Below are 22,230 nucleotides of genomic sequence, written 5' to 3'. Positions count from 1 at the left end.
CCTTTACCTACCTGTAACACCCCTAATTCTAGTATTTAGGGGGCACCCTGAACCTTGCTTCCTCATATCCAGAAACAAAAAGAAAAGAAGATAAGATAAGAAGAAGGACCGAATAGCCATTCAGAGCTATCAGGAGGACAACGCCCACTGACTTGGCCCCAGCCCTACAGGCCTGTCTCCCCTCAAACTTGCTCCTGCGAAATCCCAGTGTGTCCTGCAGCCAGCAATCTCAAAAACCCCGGAGGACCTGCCTGCCTTCACTTCAAAATACTGAATCTCCCGCGAACACCAGACTTGTTTAAACTGCAGCTTCTGGCTCCGAACGGATACAGCAAATTCAGCCCACTCTGCACCCACCGAATCCGGCCCGAGCTAGAGTGGAAAAACACCACAAGAAGGTGACCCCAGAGATCCTGACCCGAGATCCAGTGACCCCTGACCTGACTCAAGCCTCCAAATGACGTCTGCTGCCTCAGAGGATCTCCTCTACTGTGACCATAGCTAATAAGACGTTCCGACTTTCCAAGGCACCACTGCACCTGACGCCCCACAGCCTTGTGTGCCCAAACCGACGGTGCCTAACCAATGCACGACATCCCAAGTTACCCCCCAAAGTGGTGGTCACACCCAGCAGATCCTTGTTCCAGAGCCTGAAGTGTTTCTTTGTACGGAGGTTCCCCATTGGAAACAACAGGGCACCCGACCTCAAACCAGCACCCTGCACCTGGCCGCCTTAGTGCCGCTGAGGGTGCACCTTTGGTGCTAATTTGGTCCCCTATTTGCCCTGAGCTCAACCCTAGGAGCTTTGCTTCCACAACCCTGTGGCCTGGTAGCCAGCAGCAACCAACCGGAGACCCCCTATCCTCCATAGAATAACATTTGGCTTCAACACTCTGCACCCGTCCGCCCAGGTGCCGCTGAAGGTGCAACAACAGTGCATCACCCCTGAGTCTAACCCCAGACCCTTAACTCCCACAGTCCATTACGTGCCTGCAAACCGATAACCTGTTTTTCCTCCATAGGATATCATTGACAATTTTCTTCCGAAAAGTTTCTAAGTGTGGAGTTTTGGAAACTAAAAATATTCTTTAAAAATCGCACAAATAACCAAAGCGTATTTTCTTACCTGTTTGCAGGAAATGTCCCAGTGCTGAATCTAGGTATCCAGCACTGAGTTAGAAAAGTAATGTAAAAAGTAACTTACCTGTACTTTACTAACAAAAGCATATTCATTTCAATGTACTGCATTTGCTAAGTGTTACAACCTTCTGCATTCCCTGTAAATCAAAACAAGTCCAATTTCTATTGCATTTTTAAACTGTTCTACAATCAGCAACCTATTGCTACAAAGTATTTATGCTTACCCGTGCCAGGCTTGCTTGGTTCTTAAATAAATCAACAGTATATTTTTTATACAAAAAACTGGCCTAGAGTTCAGTTTTGGAGTGTGTGAGTTCGTTTGCTGACTGAGTGTGTACATCAAATGCTTCACACGGTCCTCTGATATTGTGTTACTGCTCAGCCACTCTACCACAAACAGAGAGTAGGGTCCTATCTAACTTTAACCTCTGCCTACCTCTGGGGACACTTGGACTCTATGCACACTATACCTCATTTTGGTGTAGTATATATAGAGCCAGTTTATTACAAACATAACAACATTACTTAATTTATTGATACTCAATTTACCTACCTTGAAGGGATGGAAGGCTTTCTCAGTATCAAATGGCAGAAAGTGTAACTCAACACTAGTAGCAGTAGATAGGGTCTGCCTTGAAGACTTTATCCGAGTTTGCTCACCATTTTCTCTGACCTCTAGTCACAACCATGCCTTCTTATGTAAAAGATATGAAAGACAGCCTTAACTTTTTTCGGGGTACATCTTTTAACCCTCACGCACACCGTCTGATGACTTTGGAAGTTAATGCGCTTTATTCAAGTATTCCTCAAGAGGAATCCCTTAAGGTCCTGGGTGAGCTCCTATCTCTAATGGAATGGCTTCAAAACCCCAGTTAAGTTTGTTCTAAATTGTGCACACATGACCCTTACCAGGAATTACTTTAAGATGAGATTACTTTTATTTACAGATGCAGGGTGCATCGATGGGCAGCTTTGAGAAAGCACTTGTCTTCAAACTTTCTAACTCTTTCTCTTAGAATAAACGTTACATTGATGATATTTTCATTATCTGACCTGGTAATGAAGAGAACCTCTTGCCTGTTCTGATTGGATCAAAAATGGGATAGGTTATTTAGGTTCACCATGAGGAGAAACAAAACCAATATCTCTTTCTAAGATCTGAAGATAAGAACTACTAAAGACTCTTAAGTGTGAAGTGTTTTAAAAACCTACTGACCGTAAAAAACTCTTAAGGTACGATAGCTTCGCTTCCATCCTAAATCCCTTCATGATTATCTCCCAGTTGGACAATTCTTGAGGGAAAAGGGGTAACTGTACTGAAAAACAAGACTACACATGCTGTGTGGGTATGTTAACCAAAGACCTGCAGGAGAAATTGTACCCCACTGGAATAATAAGAAGGACAACAACACTAGAGACTTTTTGTCACCCACATTTCAGAAACCAGTGACTGATTGCCTCATCTGTCTGACAACCTATGGTATTGGTTATAATTCAATACAAACAATTGTTAATAAACATTGAAGAATTCTAACCTATGGGACATTGAACTTTGAGAAACCAATATTTTCATCATATATGGTGAATCTTTGAAAGATGAATTGGTTCACACATGACCTATAAAATCAATCACTACAAATATGTTCATCACAACAGGGAATCTTCATCCAGTGGTCCAAAATTTCCATGCAGACATTGCAATATTTGTAGGTATACAAAAGACCTAAGCAAATTGACTAAGGGATGCGCACTCCATGAGTACTCAAGCACCTCAGGTAATGTTGCCTGCATGATCACATGCCCCTGAGGGGTCAGTAACAAAGTGTGAGAAATTGGGCCGTTGATTGACTGGGGAGTGAGCAACAAAGAGTCACTAAATTAACCAGTGTTTAACCCTGGGTAGCTTGGCAAAAAATCACTTAGGCTTAACTTAGAGGTAATGTGTAAAGCATTTATGCAGCATATGAAGAGTAATAAAGTGATAATACAACACAAGAACATTCCCAATCCAACTTGGATAAATAGAGTGAATATTTATAGATTGTTTGACACCAAAACGACAAAAATGCAATCAGTAGAACCAGAGTTATGATTTTTTTTAATGGTTTTAGTGAACATAGCGCCAAAAATCACAAACTTACGTTAATGGATGTCCGGTCACACTGGGTCAAAGTCACAAGTTCAGGTCGACCACGATGGAACACAGGTCGGCTGCAGTCATCAGATTACGCCCACAGTAATGTTACCTTCTCAAATCTGTGCCAAGAGTCGTGTTCGCAGTGAAGGGGACTGCGAGGAGCAGGGAGAGCATTGTGAGAAGCTGCCAGAGTAGAGCAAAGAGCAGACCAGGTGTTGTGAAAGTGCGTTGTTCGAGCTTTGGGTTGGCGGTTGATGCTGTAGCATGAATGGTCAGAGGATGGAGCTTTGCGCTTAATCACAGCGTGAGCGGTGAGGTATCGATATGACCGGACTCATTCACAGTCGCAAAGAGCCCTAAACCTGACTAGATCTCTGGGTCCAGGTGCTGGTTAAAATATCAGGAAGCCAGCAGATTAGCCCCTGGAGTCACTCTGGTAGCCCTGGGTTCAAGATGATGTTGCAGGTCCAGTTCTTCCGTCCCTGACAAAAGGGCAGCAGGGCGGAAAGGCAGACATTCAGCAAGGCTGATGCAGGTCAGCGGAGTGGCATTCCCTTCAGCTCCCCAGCAGTCTTAATTCCTGGCAGAGCATCCATAGGTCCAGAAGTGTACCGAAGAGTTGGTGACTGAGGTCCTACTTTTATACAACGGTGCCCTTACTCTGGAAGGTGGGAGATGCTTATAGAAAGTTAAATCAAAGTGCATGACATTTTCTTACCCCCCTACCCTGGCTCCAAGCTGACTGCAGTGAAAATGTGAAGGTGATAGGTTCTTTGTGTGAGTGCAGAGTGGGTTTGTGACCAGCTCCACCCTCTCACCCTGCCAGCTGATTGCCTATTAAGGCACACCAAATCCCTCTATTGTCTGACTGTCTGGGAGAAATTTCCAAAGTCTAACTGTCATTTACACTCAGTCATGTGACCCTAGACAGACTTGCAGTCACAAAGGACTAAGGAAGGAAAAAGTGGCATTCTCAAAACTGTAATTAAAAAAAAGACTTTATCATTAAATAGGGGTTTCCATTGCAATTCCAAAGACACCAAACCTGATGTAGCCACGTGCTCACAATTGGAAATTATAGCATATTAAATGTAATAAGGAATCCTCAATGTTATCCCATGGAAGGGGTAGGCCTCACAGTAGTGGGAAAATGAATGTAGGAGTTTATCACTACTAGGACATCTAAAACTTAAAAGTACAACTAGTCACTTCCCCCACCCACATCGCAGGTCACACACTCGACCCCATCTTCACATCCAGCAACCATGTCTCCTTCAGCCACACTACGGACCTCCTCTGGACTGACCACAGCTGCGTTCACTTCACCTACAACAAACCAAAACCCACCAACCACCTCCAACCAACTCTGCAAAGAAACTGGAACAAGATCACCACCGACCAGATCTCCGCATCGCTCCTTCAAAACACCCCAGCCCTCTCTTCTAACGCTAACGAAGCCGCCGCCAACCTCACCCTTTGGTTATCCAACACCGCTGACACCCTAGCACCACTGAAAAAACGTCAAAACAAACCTGGCAGCAAGAAGGCCTCATGGTTCAACGATGATCTCAAGAAGTCCAAGAAACTCTGCCGCTCCCTTGAAAAGGCCTGGAAAAAAGACCCAACCACCAGCACCAAGGACGCCTTCAAAAACGCCACCCGCACTCACCACCAACTAATCCGAAAAGCCAAGAAAACAGCATTCAAGGATCGACTTGACAACAACGCCCACAACAGCACGGAACTTTTCAACATCGTCAAGGAATTTTCCAATCCCTCGGCCAACTCCAACGACATCACCCCCTCTCAAACCCTCTGCGACTCCCTAGCCTCATTTTTCCACAACAAGATTGCAGACATCCACAACAGCTTTGACAACCAACCCGGAAACCAACCCACCCTACCACCTGCTGATCATCTTCCCCCCGTGAACATCCTTAACGACTGGAACCCAATCTCCACCGAGGACACCATCCGCCTGATGAATTCCATCCACTCAGGATCCCCCACAGACCCATGTCCTCACCACATCTTCAACAAAGCAGACTCCGTCATAGCACCGCACCTCCGAGACGTCATCAACTGCTCCTTCAACTCCGCCACCTTCCCGGAAGACTGGAAACACGCTGAACTCACCGCCCTTCTGAAAAAACCCACAGCGGACCCCACCGAACTCAAAAATTACCGCCCCATCTCGCTTCTCCCTTTCCCGGCCAAAGTCATCGAGAAAGCTGTCAACAACCAGCTCGCCGCCTTCCTCGAAACCAACAAATCCCTCGACCCCTCACAATCTGGCTTCCGAGCAAAACACAGCACCGAGACCGCCCTCATCGCAGCAACAGACGACATTCGAACTCTACTGGACAATGGAGACACAGTCGCCCTCATCCTCCTCGACCTCTCTGCAGCCTTCGACACAGTCTGCCACAGCACCCTTCTACAGCGCCTCAGAAACATCGGAATCCAAGGAAAAGCACTTGAATGGATCACCTCGTTCCTCACCGGAAGAACCCAGAGAGTCCGCCTTCCACCATTCAAATCCAAGGCCTCTGAAGTCATCTGCGGCGTACCACAAGGATCCTCACTCAGTCCCACCCTCTTCAACGTATACATGAGCCCCCTCGCGGCCATCGCACGCCATCACAACCTCAACATCATCTCGTACGCAGATGACACTCAACTGATCCTTTCCCTCACCAATGACCCCAGCACCGCCAAAACCAACCTACACGAAGGAATGAAAGAAGTTGCCGAATGGATGAAACAAAGCCGTCTGAAACTGAACTCAGACAAAACAGAAGTCCTCATCTTAGGTACATCCCCCTCTGCATGGGACGACTCCTGGTGGCCGGAAGCCCTCGGAAAAGCACCCATCCCGACAGACCACGCACGGAACCTAGGCGTCATCCTGGACTCTTCACTCTCAATGAACAGACAAGTCAGCGCCGTATCCTCTTCCTGCTTCAACATTCTTCGCATGCTCAGAAAAACATTTCGCTGGATCCCCTCAGAAACAAGGAAAATAGTCACCCACGCTCTGGTCACGAGCCGACTGGACTACGGAAACACCCTCTACGCAGGGACTACCGCAAAACTCCAGAAGAAACTCCAACGAATCCAAAACGCCTCAGCCAGACTCATATTAGACATCCCACGCAACGATCACATCTCTGGTCACCTTAAAGACCTCCACTGGCTACCCATCAATAAGAGAATCACTTTCCGACTGCTTACCCACGCACACAAATCACTCTACGACATCGGCCCAGAATGCCTCAACTCACGACTGTCCCTCTACACCCCCTCCCGCCAACTACGTTCCTCCAGCCAAGCCCTCGCCACTGTACCTCGCATCAACAAGACCACCATGGGAGGCAGATCCTTTTCATACCTGGCTGCTAAAACTTGGAACTCTCTCCCCGCTTACCTTCGCCTTACCCAGAACCACCTAGCATTCAGAAAGCAACTTAAAACGTGGATTTTTGACAAGTAATTCTCCTCCCCCTCCTAAGCGCCTTGAAACCCTACGGGTATGTAGTGCGCTATATAAATCCTTTGACTTGACTTGACTTGACTAGTTCGACTCATTTTTCATTAGTAAATTAGATTTTTGCAAACAGCAGTTTACAAGCTTCACACAATTAATAGTATTAAAGTTATGAGGTAACAATATTATAGGGAGTACAACAATTGTTGTTTCTCCGCTGCTCCATCACATGTCATTAGCGACATCCAAAGCGGCAAAAAACAGCAGCTATCTCAAGAACTTGGCGCTGAAGCATGTTAGTGAGTCCTTGTAAATAATGCAATAAAAAAATTGCTGCTTCATCGCAGAAAAGCGCTGCTAGACTGGCAAACATTCACTTGATAATATGCCCAGAAGTCGGGTGCTCTTACCCTGCCATGTTATGTATTATTTACTCTAACAAATTCAGGGCACCGGGGAGTGTACTTGTGTCTGCAATGGCGGATGCAACATTCATATTGCACTGTAGAATAGGCCTCATCCTCCTGGACCTCTCGGCCACCGTCGACACCGTCTGCCACCACACCCTCCACACAAGCCTCTACAATGCAGGAATCCATGACAAATCACTGGACTGGACCATCTCCTTCCTCTCCGGCAGAACCCAGAGTGTCCGCCTCCCCCTTTCCACTCTAAAGGCACCAAGATCATCTGTGGCCTACCCAAGGATCGTCCATCAGCCAATATCGCCAGATCACACAAGCTCAACATCGTCTCCTACGCCGACGACACCCAGCTGATCCTCTCCCTCACCAAGGACCCTACCACCTCCAAATCCAACCTCCACGAAGGAACGAAGGCCATCGCCGAATGGATGATTTTCAGCAACCTGAAACTTAACTCGGACAAGACGGAGGTCCTCATCATTGGATCCACCCCCTCTGCCTGGTACGACTCATAGTGGCCGGCCGTACTGGGAGCTGCAGTGACGCCCACCAACCACGAACACAACCTGGGAGTCATCCTGGACTCCGCATTGTCAATGAACCAGCAAGTGAATGCCCTCTCCTCCCCCTGCTTCAACACCCTCTGCATGATCCGCAAGATCTACAGATCGATCCCCACCGGTACCAGAAGGACAGTCATGCAGGCCCTCATCACCAGCAGACTGGACTACGGCAACGCTCTCTACGCAGGACCATCAGCCAAACTCCAGAAACGACTGCAACGCTTACAGAAAGCCTCTGCACGCCTCATCCTCGACATTCCCCACCACAGCCACAACACAGCCCACCTGAAAGACCTACATTGGCTCCCCATCAACAAGAGGATCCCCTTCAAGCTCCTCACCGACGCTCACAAAGCTCTTCACAACACCGGACCAGTGTACCTCAACAAATGCTTCACCTTCTACACCCCGACCTGCCAGCTTTGCTCCGCTGACCTCGCCCTCGCAACCATCCCCCGCATCCCGAGCAACTGCCGGTGGCAGGTCATTCGCCCACCTCGCCGCCAAAACCTGGAACACCCTCCCCATCCGCCTTTGACAGACCCAGGACCTGCTGGCCTTCAGGAGACTCCTCAAGACCTGGCTGTTCGAGCAGTAGCAGCACCCCCCACCCCCCAAGTGCCTTGAGACCCTCACGGGTGAGTTGTGCAGTCTACAAATGTAATGATTGATTGATTGATTGGTAGGAATATGGGTTACTCTTTGCAGTTTGTAAGTTGGCTCTTGGTTACAGACTGTACATATGTATTTTTTAGATTCATTATAATGCACTCACTGCAAGCTGTGCTTGGTTTCCTTTCTCCATGTTTTCATACTTTACTGAAGATTCATAGATGGCTCTGGGGATACTGCCTGGGGTCGCACCTGAAATAACAGACCACATTATACCGCACCTGATTTTTCACTGCTTTATACTTTGAAATGGTACTTTTAATGTACTCTTACCATTTGCTTTCTTTGCGCGTCTCTCATAGAAGAGAACCACACCAAGGACAGCGACAACAGCACCGAGGAGCATCCCTGAAGCCACCGCCAAGGTGACCCACAAGCAAGATATGGGGGCATTGGAAGCAGGAGGAGCCCCTGAAGAAGAGAGACAACCTGTGAGTGTCAGGCTCATCGGCTCTTGTCAAATTCAGTTAAACGTAGAAAAAAGGAACTAACAAAAGGAGTGGAGTTAAAAAGGTCCAAGAGATTCTTTAAACATACAAGTACTTTGGTTAAAGGTTCTGAGCTGGTTACCGTCACTCCTCAACAGCAGTATATAATTTGTCAACATGTGATTGTTTAAATGGTTTTAGGATTTGCCTTATTATGGAAAATGTTTCTGAATAATGAATTTAAAAATAGGTCCAATCTGGTAATAATAACCTCACATGAACACACTTGAAATTAGTTTAAAATAATGTATAGCAGTATGTTTATTAATGTACTTTTTGTGCCACATTTTGATGAAATGTCCATTTTATTTAATATGGATGTGGTTTTCTGCTCACTCATATTACTTGCCCCCTACCAACCCGTTCTATATGTGCATCTTTCCCTATACAGCTTTGCACATGAAAACTAAATTATGTCATTGTAAATTTCCTAAATGTGCATGAATTATGAATAAACTTTCTAGTGTTTCTAATGTTGCAAATGCCCAAGGACCCGGTCCCTCCACTGATGTTCCGTTACTGGGCTCTTCCGCTGGTGCATAGTCCATTGTTCATTACTGGGCTTAGCGCTCTTCCACTGGTGCATAGATCATTGTTCATTACTGGGCTTAGTGCTCTTCCACTGGTGCATAGTCCATTGTCCATTACTGGGCTTAGCTCTCTTTCACTGGTGCACAGTCCATTGTCCAATTACTGGGCTCTTCCACTGGTGCATTGTCGATCGTACATTACTAGGCTTAGCGCTCTTCCACTGGTGCATAGTCCATTGTCCATTACTGGGCTCTCCCACTGGTGCATAGTCCATTGTTCATTACTGGGCTCTTCCACTGGTGCATAGTCCATTGTCCATTACTGGTCTTTGCGCTCTTCTACTGGTGCGTAGTCCATTGTCCATTACGGGGCTTAGCGCTCTTACACTGGTGCATAGTCCATTGTCCATTACTGGGCTCTTCCACTGGTGCATAGTTCATCGTACATTACTAGGCTTAGCTCTCTTCCACTGTTGCATAGTCCATTGTCCATTACTGGGCTCTTCCACTGGTGCATAGTCCATTGTCCATTACTGGGCTTAGCTCTCTTTCACTGGTGCACAGTCCATTGTCCAATTACTGGGCGAAGCGCTCTTTCCCTGGTGCACAGTCGATTGTCCATTATTGGGCTTAGTGCTCTTCCGCTGGTGCATAGTCCATTGTTCATTACTGGGCTTAGCGCTCTTCCACTGGTGCATAGATCATTGTTCATTACTGGTCTTAGTGCTCTTCCACTGGTGCATAGTCCATTGTCCATTACTGGGCTTAGCTCTCTTTCACTGGTGCACAGTCCATTGTCCAATTACTGGGCTCTTCCACTGGTGCATTGTCGATCGTACATTACTAGGCTTAGCGCTCTTCCACTGGTGCATAGTCCATTGTCCATTACTGGGCTCTCCCACTGGTGCATAGTCCATTGTTCATTACTGGGCTCTTCCACTGGTGCATAGTCCATTGTCCATTACTGGTCTTTGCGCTCTTCTACTGGTGCGTAGTCCATTGTCCATTACAGGGCTTAGCGCTCTTACACTGGTGCATAGTCCATTGTCCATTACTGGGCTCTTCCACTGGTGCATAGTTCATCGTACATTACTAGGCTTAGCTCTCTTCCACTGTTGCATAGTCCATTGTCCATTACTGGGCTCTTCCACTGGTGCATAGTCCATTGTCCATTACTGGGCTTAGCTCTCTTTCACTGGTGCACAGTCCATTGTCCAATTACTGGGCGAAGCGCTCTTTCCCTGGTGCATAGTCGATTGTCCATTATTGGGCTTAGTGCTCTTCCGTTGGTGCATAGTTGATTGTTCATTAGTGGGCTCAGGGCTCTTCCACTGGTGCATAGTTCATTGTCCATTACAGGGCTTAGGGCTACTAATACGTGGCAGTTTAAGTTAACAAAACCCCGTCAAATGATACAACAACAACAGTTTTGCAATTCGGACGGTGGGGATAAGCAAACAGTACCTTAATCCACAATACTTAGTCCTCGGTGGGCAGCTGGTGAGAGTGTAGTCAGCATGAGGCAGTGACACAATTATCAGGGGGATTGCACCAGCCCAGTCTCTTCTGGGCTCTGACGCCCCGGGCAAGCCTGTGGAGAGCTGCTCGGTATTTAAAGGGCCTCCTGACCCAGGTGAGCATCATTGGAGGCAGGCAGAAGAGCTGCAGGGTGCACTGAGACCAGTAGTCCTGGTCCCCCTTTGAAACAGCAATGGTGTGGCAATAAGGGAGAGGGAGCAGGTACCTAAGGAGCAGTGGTAGTAGAGGTTTTCTTGGCCTATGGACAATCAACATCCCTTGTCCAATGGGTCTTTACTTTACATAAATAACACCATGGTTTCTTTTTGAAATTTTGGGACTCACCCCCAGATGCAGGTTTTTGGGGCCCTTCTGAAGATTCCTTTTTATCTTTACACTTGTCCCTACCTTTATTCGGGGGTTTAGAAGAATCTTTCTTCTTCTGGTCACCTCCATTACCATGGCTTTTCTGCCTGACCCTGGTGTGGACCTATTTGTCTGCCTTTTTTCCCGGTTCTTGGAAGAGGTCAGAGTTCACCAGGTACTGTTGCAGTAGTTGGTTCTGACAGTTATTAAGGATATGCTCCCTCATTACCAAATTGTACAATCCTTCAAAGTCCTTTACCTTGCTTCCATGAAGCCAGCCTTCCAGAGCCTTAATAGCACTGTCTACAAAGTCTACCCAGTCCTGGGTGTGTGCTTCTGGGTGTCTCTGAACGTAGTCCTATACGGTTCAGTGGTTAATCCAAACCCATCTATGAGAGCACTCTTCAGTACTGATAATTGTCAGCATCCTCTTCTCTAACAGCAAGGAGCATATCTCTACCTTTGTAAGCAAAGGAGAGCCACATGATAGCTTCCCACTGCTCTTGAGGGACCCTTTGAACTTTGCAGGCCCTCTCCAAAGCAGTGATCCACATTTATGGATATCATCCCCCTCCTGGTAAGGAGGAACTATCCTGCTTAGGTTCCTATTGTCAAAAGAACTTTCTCTGAATCTAGGGACACTGTTGCTGCCGCCATGGGAATCTTGTCCCAATTTCTTCCTAGTCTTCTGTACTTCAAGGGACTCTTTTTCAAGGGACAACTGCTCTTGTCTGAGCCTAAGCCAAGCTTTCTCAAGTTTGAGCATTTGGTATTCCCTTTCCAAAGAGTTGTCCTCCTACTAGAAATCGAGGTCCCTATGGAAGTGCCTGAAGCATTGGATTCTATAGAGGAGGACCTAGACCTCCTTGGTCTGTTCTGAACCCTCCCAGGGGGAACAAAGGGAATGTCCTATTTGCCATCTGCACTAGTTACCTATTCCCTGAGGGGCCAGAGGTTAGCAGGTTGGGCTCATTTGATTCCACTTGCCCATACTCTGAATTGAGGTCACTAGATGAACCAATGGTGCTCCCTCTTCAAGAGTATCTCCACCCACACGAGCCTGTTCATCTGTCCCTCCTGGAGTTTTGTCATCCTGCTGCAGCAGTTCAAAGAGCAGCTCCATGGTGGGGTTGCAACCTGTCTTTATCTTCCTAAGGCTACACAGGGCCCTTAGTTCCTGGAACTTTAGACCACTGTACTTAGTAGACTTGGGTACACTGGTCTCCCAACTAAAGACATGGCTCTGGGTGTAGTGAGGTGTTGCACCTACCTACCCTCCTGGAGGCTAAACTCCCTGAGGTTGGAAAAAGGGTTGTGCCAGACTCTTAACTACTCAACTCTAAGTTCAGTAGAACGTACTTCTTCTAAGCTGTCTTGTATGTGCTTAATATTAGTGATTGTTAATCCACACCATGATTAGCTGGTAAAACAATGCAGTCTTGAATCTCGATCGCTGCAGACTAATATAGGAGGATGGCTAAGTATATGGTGCTCACTTACGGAAGTGTAGCACCCGGCACTAATCCTTACTACCCTTATGGTGATTTTAGTGGTGTTAGACAACCTTAGAAAGCCTCCAGCTTGTTGTTAAATGGAAAAAAACCTACAATGTATTTATAAAAATAGATATTTCTTATAAGACACTCACTAACATATACAAACATCTCTAACTCAGAGAATTACACAATGCACACAATACTTTGCAAACAAAACAGGTAAGTAGTATAAATACACAGTGGTCGCCAGGAGGAGACCAATCCATATACTAAAATAGTGGGATGCGAACCACGACTCAATTCAAGACTGTACCCAGAAGATGTAGAAGTTCTGGGGACACAAGGAGCCACCCAAGGTAAGTAACCAGGAACCCCACAGAGGCCGTGTGCAGTGTGGGAACACTACCGCTGGCTCAATTCAAGTAAATGGGTAAATGGTAAAGTCGCAGTTGCCATTTTAAAGAAGAAGGACCCTTCCCAGCGGGCCATGAAGAATCCCAATGGAAGACAAAACGTTAAGGAGCCACCCAACCCATGGATTTCCTAGGAACCATGACACCTACATCAGGGAAGCCGGGTGCATAGGTGGGAAGTGGAGTCAAAACCGCCGTCAACCTCAATGGAGAACTTCAGGAAGATGCCGCTGGACAAGAAGGGTAAAGTATCCAGTGGAACCCAAAGGTGGATTCATGATGAGAAGTACCTGCAAGCAGAGGGGACAGAGTTCATGCGACAAATGCCCACCGATATCGGGTGTTGAGAGTTGACAGTGACCTTGGAACTGCAGCTGTGTGGACCAGGCAATGAAGTGGAAGACCAGGATCTGTTCATAAGCTGACCCACATCAGATATTCAGAGTTAAGGGGTTGCTGTCAGTCTGGAACACCAACAAGCCATGGCAACTGCAAACAACATGGCAAGCGAAAAAAGGTGCAGTTTTGGGATCAGCAAGGTCCAAGAGACTCACAACAAGCAGGGGAGTCAGAGTAGGCCCGAGCAATCAGGGGATCACACTGGAGAAAAAGAAGACCCTCAAGAGGACCCACAGGACGGAGGCACTGGAGTCGCAAAAAGACCTCGAGCAGTTTGCCAACGAGGCAGGTCCACAGTGCACGAGATGTGGTGAGGAGGAATATCTTGGTCACAGGAGATGATTGAGGTTGAGTCTACATGGAGCCCAAAGATCTCTGAGGAAGAGAGCCAATAAGCATTTGCAATGACAAGTTAAGGTGGTGCACATTGGTTCGGTTCCTGTGGTTCCAACGAGGGATACTGGCCTCAAACTCAGTGAGAAGACAGTGCAGGCCTTGACGGAGTTGAAGAACCACCACCTGTGTTGCTGAGCCTTTCTGAGTCAGTGGGAGCCCAGGATCAGCAGACTGGTCAGATTTGTTGCAGTGACTGCAGATGCGGGGAAGTGACTCCTTCACTCCAAGGAAGATTCCTTCAGGAGTCTTGGATGTCCACAGGCGTTGGGAGGATACTGTTTGAAGCACAGGCATAGACTGTGCACCAGAGACTAGGAGCAGCATTAGTCCCCCCAGTTGCAGTCTTGGTGCCAAGAGCAAAGTCCAGGGATGTCCAGAGTGCCCAGACGGTCAAAGCAGAAGTAGTGTCAGATCTGGATCTTGTCCCACAAAAAATCTAGGGACGCATCCACAGGTAAACCCTTAAGTACCCTAAGGGAAGGGTTGAGACGATTCAGGTGTCCCTCCCAGAGGTTTCCTTTGTGGTTATATCAATTATAATGAGATGACTTTCCTTTTCTACAGAGGACTCTGTCCTCTCCACTTATAATTTAGCTGTTCACTTGGGACTTAGAATAATTGGATTTCTGACTATGTATTATGCATTTGAGACTTCACAGCATATTTTGCACTACTCTGTACCCCTTGATTTTGAGATTTTGTAATAAAACCCTTTAACTAATCCGGATCTAGAACTCAATTACTGGATGTTAATTATTTATACTTGGCTAGATTAATGTTAGGTCTGATAATGAGGATGAGGTTCTTTATTGATAGATTGATAGATTGAGGATTGAAAGGGAACCGCTAAAGGTAAACCATGGGGTGATCTGAATATCAGAGTGCCTACATTTTGGGGTGTTGGGTTGCTGCTCCCCATACTAACAGGTACAGCTCAGTGCTTGTCAGTCACCAAATGAGACATGAAATTCATGCTTCACCCATGACAATCACCCATAATCTGCAACACATAACCCTTGTTACAGAAGAAATTCATACCAAACTTCACTCTGACCTACCTCTCTCTGGAATAGAGACGATCATCGGGGTGGAGGTCCGGATGTTATTTCCACCAGCTTCAGGCGCTACAAAGCAATCAGAAATTCAATCGATGAATCCTTTGATCACTTAATTGTGAAGTGCATCACCAGGCCCTCTAATTTCTTATCCTTGGAAACAATTTTACTGCTCCACAAAAACTATTCCTCCTTTCCATCAGTCATTTTGGTCCAACTAAAGGTTCTAGCCTCTATCCAACCTAACAGTTCTGATTAACATCTGCAACAGTTGTGTCAATGACATACTGAAAACCTTTTTTAACAAGTAATCATATGTAAGGAGTCTTTAAACTTCAGGTGTATGGTTTGGCACACAAGGGGGTCACAATGGGTCCCATCACCAATCATCTACGGTGGCTGCACCAGCTTCCACAAGAAGATGTAATCATCTGCTCACCTGGGAAATGACAACATACTTCTTCATCGACTTGTTCAAATTGTCCCCTCTGCAAACTTTCATCATTAGAGAACTTGTCCTGGATTGATGCCAAGTGACTATAGGTTTGAATTTACTGCCCTTCTCCCTAGAACAGTCTCAATGACAGAATAGGGTTTGGCCTATTAGCCAAACTCTGGTGAGACAATCCACGTTTCTAAAATCCATGTTTCTAAAATGTCTATTTTCTTTTTATCTATTGGATTCTGACTCTCTTGACAACTCTTGCTGGCAAGAAATAATAAGTAAAGACTATGCTAGTGCTTGGAGATCCTATTTAACGGAGAGCCTAAACACTTTTAAGTTCCCGTCTTGGGAACGTGTGGATAGAAACAACATTGGGGCATATTATCAAGGGTGGCGATAGGGAATAATCGCCAATTTAGCAGCTGTTTTAGGCTGCTAAGCGGCAATAATTCTATTGCCCTATTAGCAAGCTGTGGCTAACAGCAGTTAGCGTCAGCTTGTAGGCTATAGAGAGCGGTTTGGGGCCCGCTTTGCATGTCAGCGATATTTATTGCTAATGACATGCAAACCTGTTAGCGACTGAAAGCAGTCGCTAACCTCGCTATCGCCTATTACCAACATAGGCTTGGCGTTGGAAATATTCAGGCTAAGTGCGAATATCTCCAAAAACCAATGCCTGCTCAGACCAGTTCATAGCCATTATATCCAATGGGAGGTGGATATAATGGCTAAGACACTGTTAGCAATAATGCGTGAATATCGCTGTATTCTCAGCGATATTCACGGATTTTGCCTCTATCGCCTGGAATTTTATCACTTTTGTGCTAAACGTTGCTAATCGCACGTTATCCCAGCGATAAAATCCAGTGATGCGTGGCGATAAAAAAACTGCTGCTAAGCCTACATAGTGATAATTATCACTATTTGTTGATAATATGCCCCATTGTTTTAAAGCTGATGTTAAATCAATCAACAATTGTTTTATCGTTTTTATTGGATAAGGAGGCGATTGCAAAAAAAGGCATGCTCGATCTGTTATTAACTCGTACAATAAAACTGACCCCCAGCCCTTCTTAACCTCCAATTTAAAACTGGTTTTAAGGGATAGATATCTTATGTTAAGATTTCGCTGCTAACCAACAAAGGATGGGACTCCGAGATGGGTACAACATTGGCAAACACAAAATTGTAGATTATGTGGTTGAGTCAATGAAACGCTATTGCAAATTGCATGTATTTGCTCTAGAGTGCGACAAGAGAGACACACACTGTCAAAATCTATTTTTAAGGAAATAGGAGTAAGAATGTACCATAAAGCAATTATATCATGTCTCTCAGGGAATACCATCGCTTTAACAACCCATTTTGTTAAGTTCATCCTTAGTTCTGAGAAGAAACTGACCCAGGCTGATGTTTTGCCTGTGTTACAGGAATAATAAATGGTTATATTCATAAAATTGTTGCTGTATTAGTATTGCTATTGCACTGGTGTAAGATGGGTTTCAGTTAAAGTAAAACCCTACTGTTTGTAATTAGTAAAGCTCATTGCAACCAGTTGTTAAAGTTGGACAATAGTCAAGTAATTCTAATCTTAACTCGCTACTTAAGAAAAAAAATGTAAGAACATAGGTTATCTTGCATATGATCCTAATAAAATGCTGTTAAGCTTTGAGTAGAGACACAGAGGCACTTTATAGATTAAGTTATTATTTATTATTATTATTATTATTATTATTATTATTATTATTATTATATATTATGTCCGTATCAAGTATAGCTTGCGCAAAGGGATTGTACAAAGGCACTTTAATTAAAGGGCTGGGCTAGGCGGCTAAGATTGAAAGCATTGAAGTTTTTATTATTATTATATAGAGTGTTTATATTATGAAATGGACAAAATATTACTTTTATGACGTTTTATGTGATTTTAATGGTCCAGTACAGTATGTCATCCCTGAATTATCTTGAAATTGGTAATGCATCTGTGCAAAAAATCTTTTTGAAAACTGTTTTAAGACTTTTTGCTTTTATTCTAAATGATTGTAATGATTTCTAATATGTGGTCAATAGAGACTTACATACGACTTATGCAGAAAGTGTTTACCATATTCACTGTTGTGGTTTTGGGCATGTTTTTGTCTGATTTTAAAATCTCACTCTACCACATAATGCTCTCTTCAGATTCTGAAATCCTCCAGCGACTCCTCCTCTTGTCAGTCAGCCCAGGTCTCCCTCCTCTCTGGCAGATGACTACCACAAGGCATCGGACCATGCACTTGAATATCTTACAACGAATCAAGTATTGAAGAGAACCAAACTGACACATGTGACCTTATCTGCGATCATTTCCTGAATCACAAAATCCTCGCCACCCCTCATCAATGACCTGAGAGTAACCGACATTGTGGAGAGACAGTTCCTCTCCTCCTTAATCTAGTGTATTTGATATCATTATTCAGAAAGAAATTCATCTATTGTGGCAAACGTTTGAATTTAAGAAAGTTGATATTATATCTAAAACATTAAGACATTACATACAGTGGGGTAAATAAACTTTGTCAAATTGTCACTTACAGTTAAAACACTTTTACTACATTGCATTTGCCTTTTAATTGCCCACTCTAAGCATTAATACTCTAAATTTTCAATCCAATTCTAAATTATCCTAGTAAATATCTGGCAAAGAGATCTATAGTGTATGTATTTATGCAACTCATTTCTACCCAAGAGTAATGGAGAGTTGTCGACTAAGGCGTTTGTCAAGTCCCTTAGGTTAGTTCCATCATGTACATACCGATTACGTACATTTTGCCCCATCCACACGACATAAAAGTATTACACAGGTGACCTTTTACCCAGTAGCTTACTTCTGTCTCTCCGACATCGGGCTCATGGTACCTTATCTTAATCCCTGTACCTGACGTACACAAAACATGTCCCCAGGCACAGTAGATTTATTCTGTACAAGGGTCATCTCTTTTTTCATTCATGGCCAACAGGCAGCTGCATATTATCATGTTTGTTTAGAAAAGGATTAGCAGGGGATTAGCAAATGTTTTCAGTACATATCAATTCCAGAAAACCTCGGACTGACCACTTTAGTATAAATGACTCTCACTCCCCCTTACCAAGACAGAGGAAGAATTCCTTCCAGGCTGGACCGAGACTCTGCAGGCTGATCCTTCGACAGGCAGAGATCTGACATCCCTTGCTGGGTGCCATCCTCAATGCAGAGACGGGATCCTTCATTCAGAACCATCAGGAATTCTTGGCTCCATCAGGTTCCATTAGGACATGTCCTAGCACTTATACATATATATGCTTCACTTACACCTCTAGGCTAGGCAAGGTTAAGTAGGATACGCATCGTAGAAGTACGCCAAGGCTATTGTTTTATGTAAACGGCTTTCATTCATCTTATTAGCACTTTGGTAGAAATGTATCTACTTTTCATGATATTGGTTCTAGCGATTACATTTGTTTGCTCCTGTCTTTTGATTGGCGCAGCCGACATGTTTCATACTAGACTGACACTTGACCAATAAATACTTATTGAAACCATTCCAATCTTCATTCTATGTTTTCTGAGAAAAGTAAGCACGAGTGACTGAGCAAAAGATATCTTATTGTTTCCACTGTATCTGAGGAATCAGGGTTGTCATGTTCACTGGTTGCCAGAGACTACCGACCACATTGTATAGTCCAGGAGGGTGGTAGTGGCACAGTACAGCTAACAGGTCTAACGGCTGACGCATTCCGCTTGGGTGTCCGGAGTCTGTCTTCACACCAAGACCTCAGTTCAGATCAATCAAATCGTGCAGGTCCTGGGGGGTCCTAGAAACTACATGACACATTAGGGCATAAAACCTTGGAGGACAAATTATTTAAGATTAAGTACACAGTTCTGCTGTTTCTATATTTTCATTCAACAAACAGTCACTTTTCTTTTTTGAGTTTTGGAAGGTCACTGAAATACAGCTGTGGTTTTAAACCCCTGTATGAGCTAAGAGAGAAGTTATATTTTTAAATGCATTAGAGGTGATAATAAAGGTCAGGCAGGCTCTAAACCATGTGTTAACTGATTCATTTAACGAATTAAGATCAAGTCTTATTCAGGACCAAATAGGGTCAAGTATTTTTCTAATGAAGATAATTCATTATCTTCAGGATGCAGTTTATTTATAGAAAAATGATGTAATATTTGACCGAAGTCCGGATAAAGAATGAGAAGGAGGGCTTAATTTAACCAGACATAAAGGCAAAAGGGCCTCCAAGCAATGGTAGGCTGGTCGCCATTTTGTCACCTCCACCCAGCTCAGTCAGGCTTCGGAGCGGCTTACAGCACTGAGCCTGCTCTGGTGCAGGCGATCATAGAGTGTCTTGATGGGGACGGCAGGGCGGCCCTGGTGCTACTTGACCTCTCTGCCGCCTTCGATACGGTTCCCCACCAGTGGCTCTTGGCCAGGCTTTCTGCAATTGGGATCTCGGGCTTGGTTTGGGATCGGGTCAAATCCTTTTTGGAGTCCCGCTCACAGCAGGTCTGCATGGGCTGCTGTGCCTCCTCTGTCAGAAGCCTGACCACTGAAGTTCTGCAGGGCTCCACCCTGAGTCCTCTGCTATTTAATGTCTATTTAACACCACTGATTTATCTAGCTGAGGAACTTTGCGCGAAAGTAATGGCATATGCTGATGATACACAGCTGCTTTTTACTTTGGGGAGCTACGGACCTGAACACGCTCAAGGCACAGATGTGCCTCACCTCTGTTTTTCACTGAATGGCCCAAGCCTCTCTCAAATGCAATGAGGATAAATTGGAGGTCCTCCTATTCGGCCAGTTACCTGCAGATTTTAGACACCGCCTGTGGCCGCCCAACCACCCTAGACCACAGTCCGAGGGCGGGCCTGCAAAAAATCTGGGGGTCTGGTTTAGTGAGGACCTTCGATTTAGGGACCATGTAAAGAAACTGACAGGAGTCTGTTTTGGTACCCTCAAAACACTCAGTAAAATGTTCCCTTTTCTCCCACGTGTAGCCAAAGAGACGATTACTTGTGCCCTGATCTTATCCAGGCTGGACTACGCCAACGCTCTGTATACTGGCCTGCCTGGCTATCTTCTGCACAGGCTCCAAATCATTCAGATTTGAGCAAATGGCCATCTAAACATTCCACAAACAACAATTGAAGCACATCCACAAGGCCGAGCGGCCACACCAGCCGAGGCAAATTAACAACAAACGAAGTTGGTTGTCATCAAAATCATCGTAGACACGTTCTTCAATATCAGTATCAAGTGAAAGTAATGTTGATGTTTACCTCAGAGAAACATGCATGTGTGGGACTAGCGCATGTGAAGAAATGTACAAGTGAAAGAAGAGTCGACATGAAAAAGCACCCAAGTCTTTCAAGCATTGTCCAAAGATTACTCCAAAGATAAAACGGTGTTTGATACCTTTCATTATCAACTGTGGTGCTTGGCTAAACATTATGCCTGAGAATAAATACAATGGATTATCTCCATTGCCCCAACTTATGCCATTGAGAATTAAAATATATACATGGGCTGCCTTGACACCCTTAGAAAGTCAAGGTTCATTTGAAACTACGATAAAACACAAGAATACCCAAGTGCAGGCTCCCATTCATGAACTTCCAGGTACGGCGTCCAGTGCCTGTTTACGCAGCTTCAGCACAGCTGCTGATATGGAACTGATAGCATGAATGCTCACCAAGAAATAGTATATCAGTACCCTTTGATATATAATTGGTTAAAAAAACACAAGACTAAGAAAGTACAGTTACATATAGAGGAGGATTTCGGTCATTTTGCTCACAGACAAAGATGGATTGCATTGCATTTGCAGAAGGCAGTCGAAAAAGAACTTGAATCAAAACTCATACGTGATATTCTTGAATGTTCCACTTGTCCAATGCCATGGGTTTCTCTCATAGCGGTTATCCCCAAAAGAGGCAGTGAAGGAGCTGTAGGCATCTGCCTTGATGTATTTAATAAACGAAGCAATCCAGGTCAGCGCTTTGTTGAAACGATAACACAATTAAATGATGCAACGGTGTTCTCTAGCCTGATTTAAATAAGGGATATCATCAGATGGAACTCGAGGAGAATTACAAGGACATAAACCCGTTTCTGCACCTATCGGTCTGTTCTGAAAAAAAAGACTGTGGTCCAGATGTAGGAAGGCTATTACCGGTCGGTAACGGCCGAAATTTACGAATTTCGGCCGTTACCGACCGGTAATAGGCGTTTCTGATGTAGAGGCGAAATTAAGGATTCGGTAATTTACTGAATCGGTAATTTAAGGAATCGGTAAATTACCAATTTCTTAAATACCGATTCAGTAAATTACCAAATTCCTAATGTAGGGAGCCCTCAAATGAGTGCTTATCCCATGTTAGGATTCGTTATTTACCACCAACTTCAAGTTGGTGGTAAATAACAAAACAAAAATTGCTTCAGTGCCATGTTTCAGACATACATGCCCTTATGGTAACAGACCCATGCGACTGATTGTTCACTAACCTGTGCAAACAGAAGGGGAAGGAGGTGGCACCACTGCCTTAGTTGTGCCCCTTTGGATGGGGCAGGGGGAAGATAGACAAGGTCCTGTTACCAACACCGCAGCCCAGGTGTCCTTAGTGAGGACCCTCACATGCGTCTGAAAACGTTTACCAAAATTCATC

General features: G+C 44.9%; 1 protein-coding gene across 5 annotated transcripts in view; it reads right to left on the bottom strand.

The window, feature by feature from the left end:
• LOC147706636 (cell adhesion molecule CEACAM16-like) overlaps positions 1-22,230 on the bottom strand; it is a 109,861-nt gene that overhangs the window by 51,640 nt on the left and 35,991 nt on the right. For 4 of the 5 annotated variants that reach the window (XM_086933125.1, XM_086933123.1, XM_086933124.1 and 1 more), the window contains exons 3-5: positions 15,089-15,154; positions 8,698-8,835; positions 8,528-8,616 (exon numbers count right to left, since the gene is read on the bottom strand). In XM_086933125.1, the coding sequence (XP_086789251.1) occupies positions 8,528-8,616; positions 8,698-8,835; positions 15,089-15,154 (293 nt within the window). The remainder of the gene's footprint in view (positions 1-8,527; positions 8,617-8,697; positions 8,836-15,088; positions 15,155-22,230) is intronic. The other variant, XM_086933126.1, reaches the window with a different exon arrangement.

Source organism: Lissotriton vulgaris, chromosome 7, assembly GCF_964263255.1.
Source record: "Lissotriton vulgaris chromosome 7, aLisVul1.2, whole genome shotgun sequence".
In the NCBI taxonomy this organism is placed as follows: domain Eukaryota; kingdom Metazoa; phylum Chordata; class Amphibia; order Caudata; family Salamandridae; genus Lissotriton; species Lissotriton vulgaris.
Note: the sequence above shows the minus strand (reverse complement) of the source record. Positions and strands in the feature narration are given on the sequence as shown.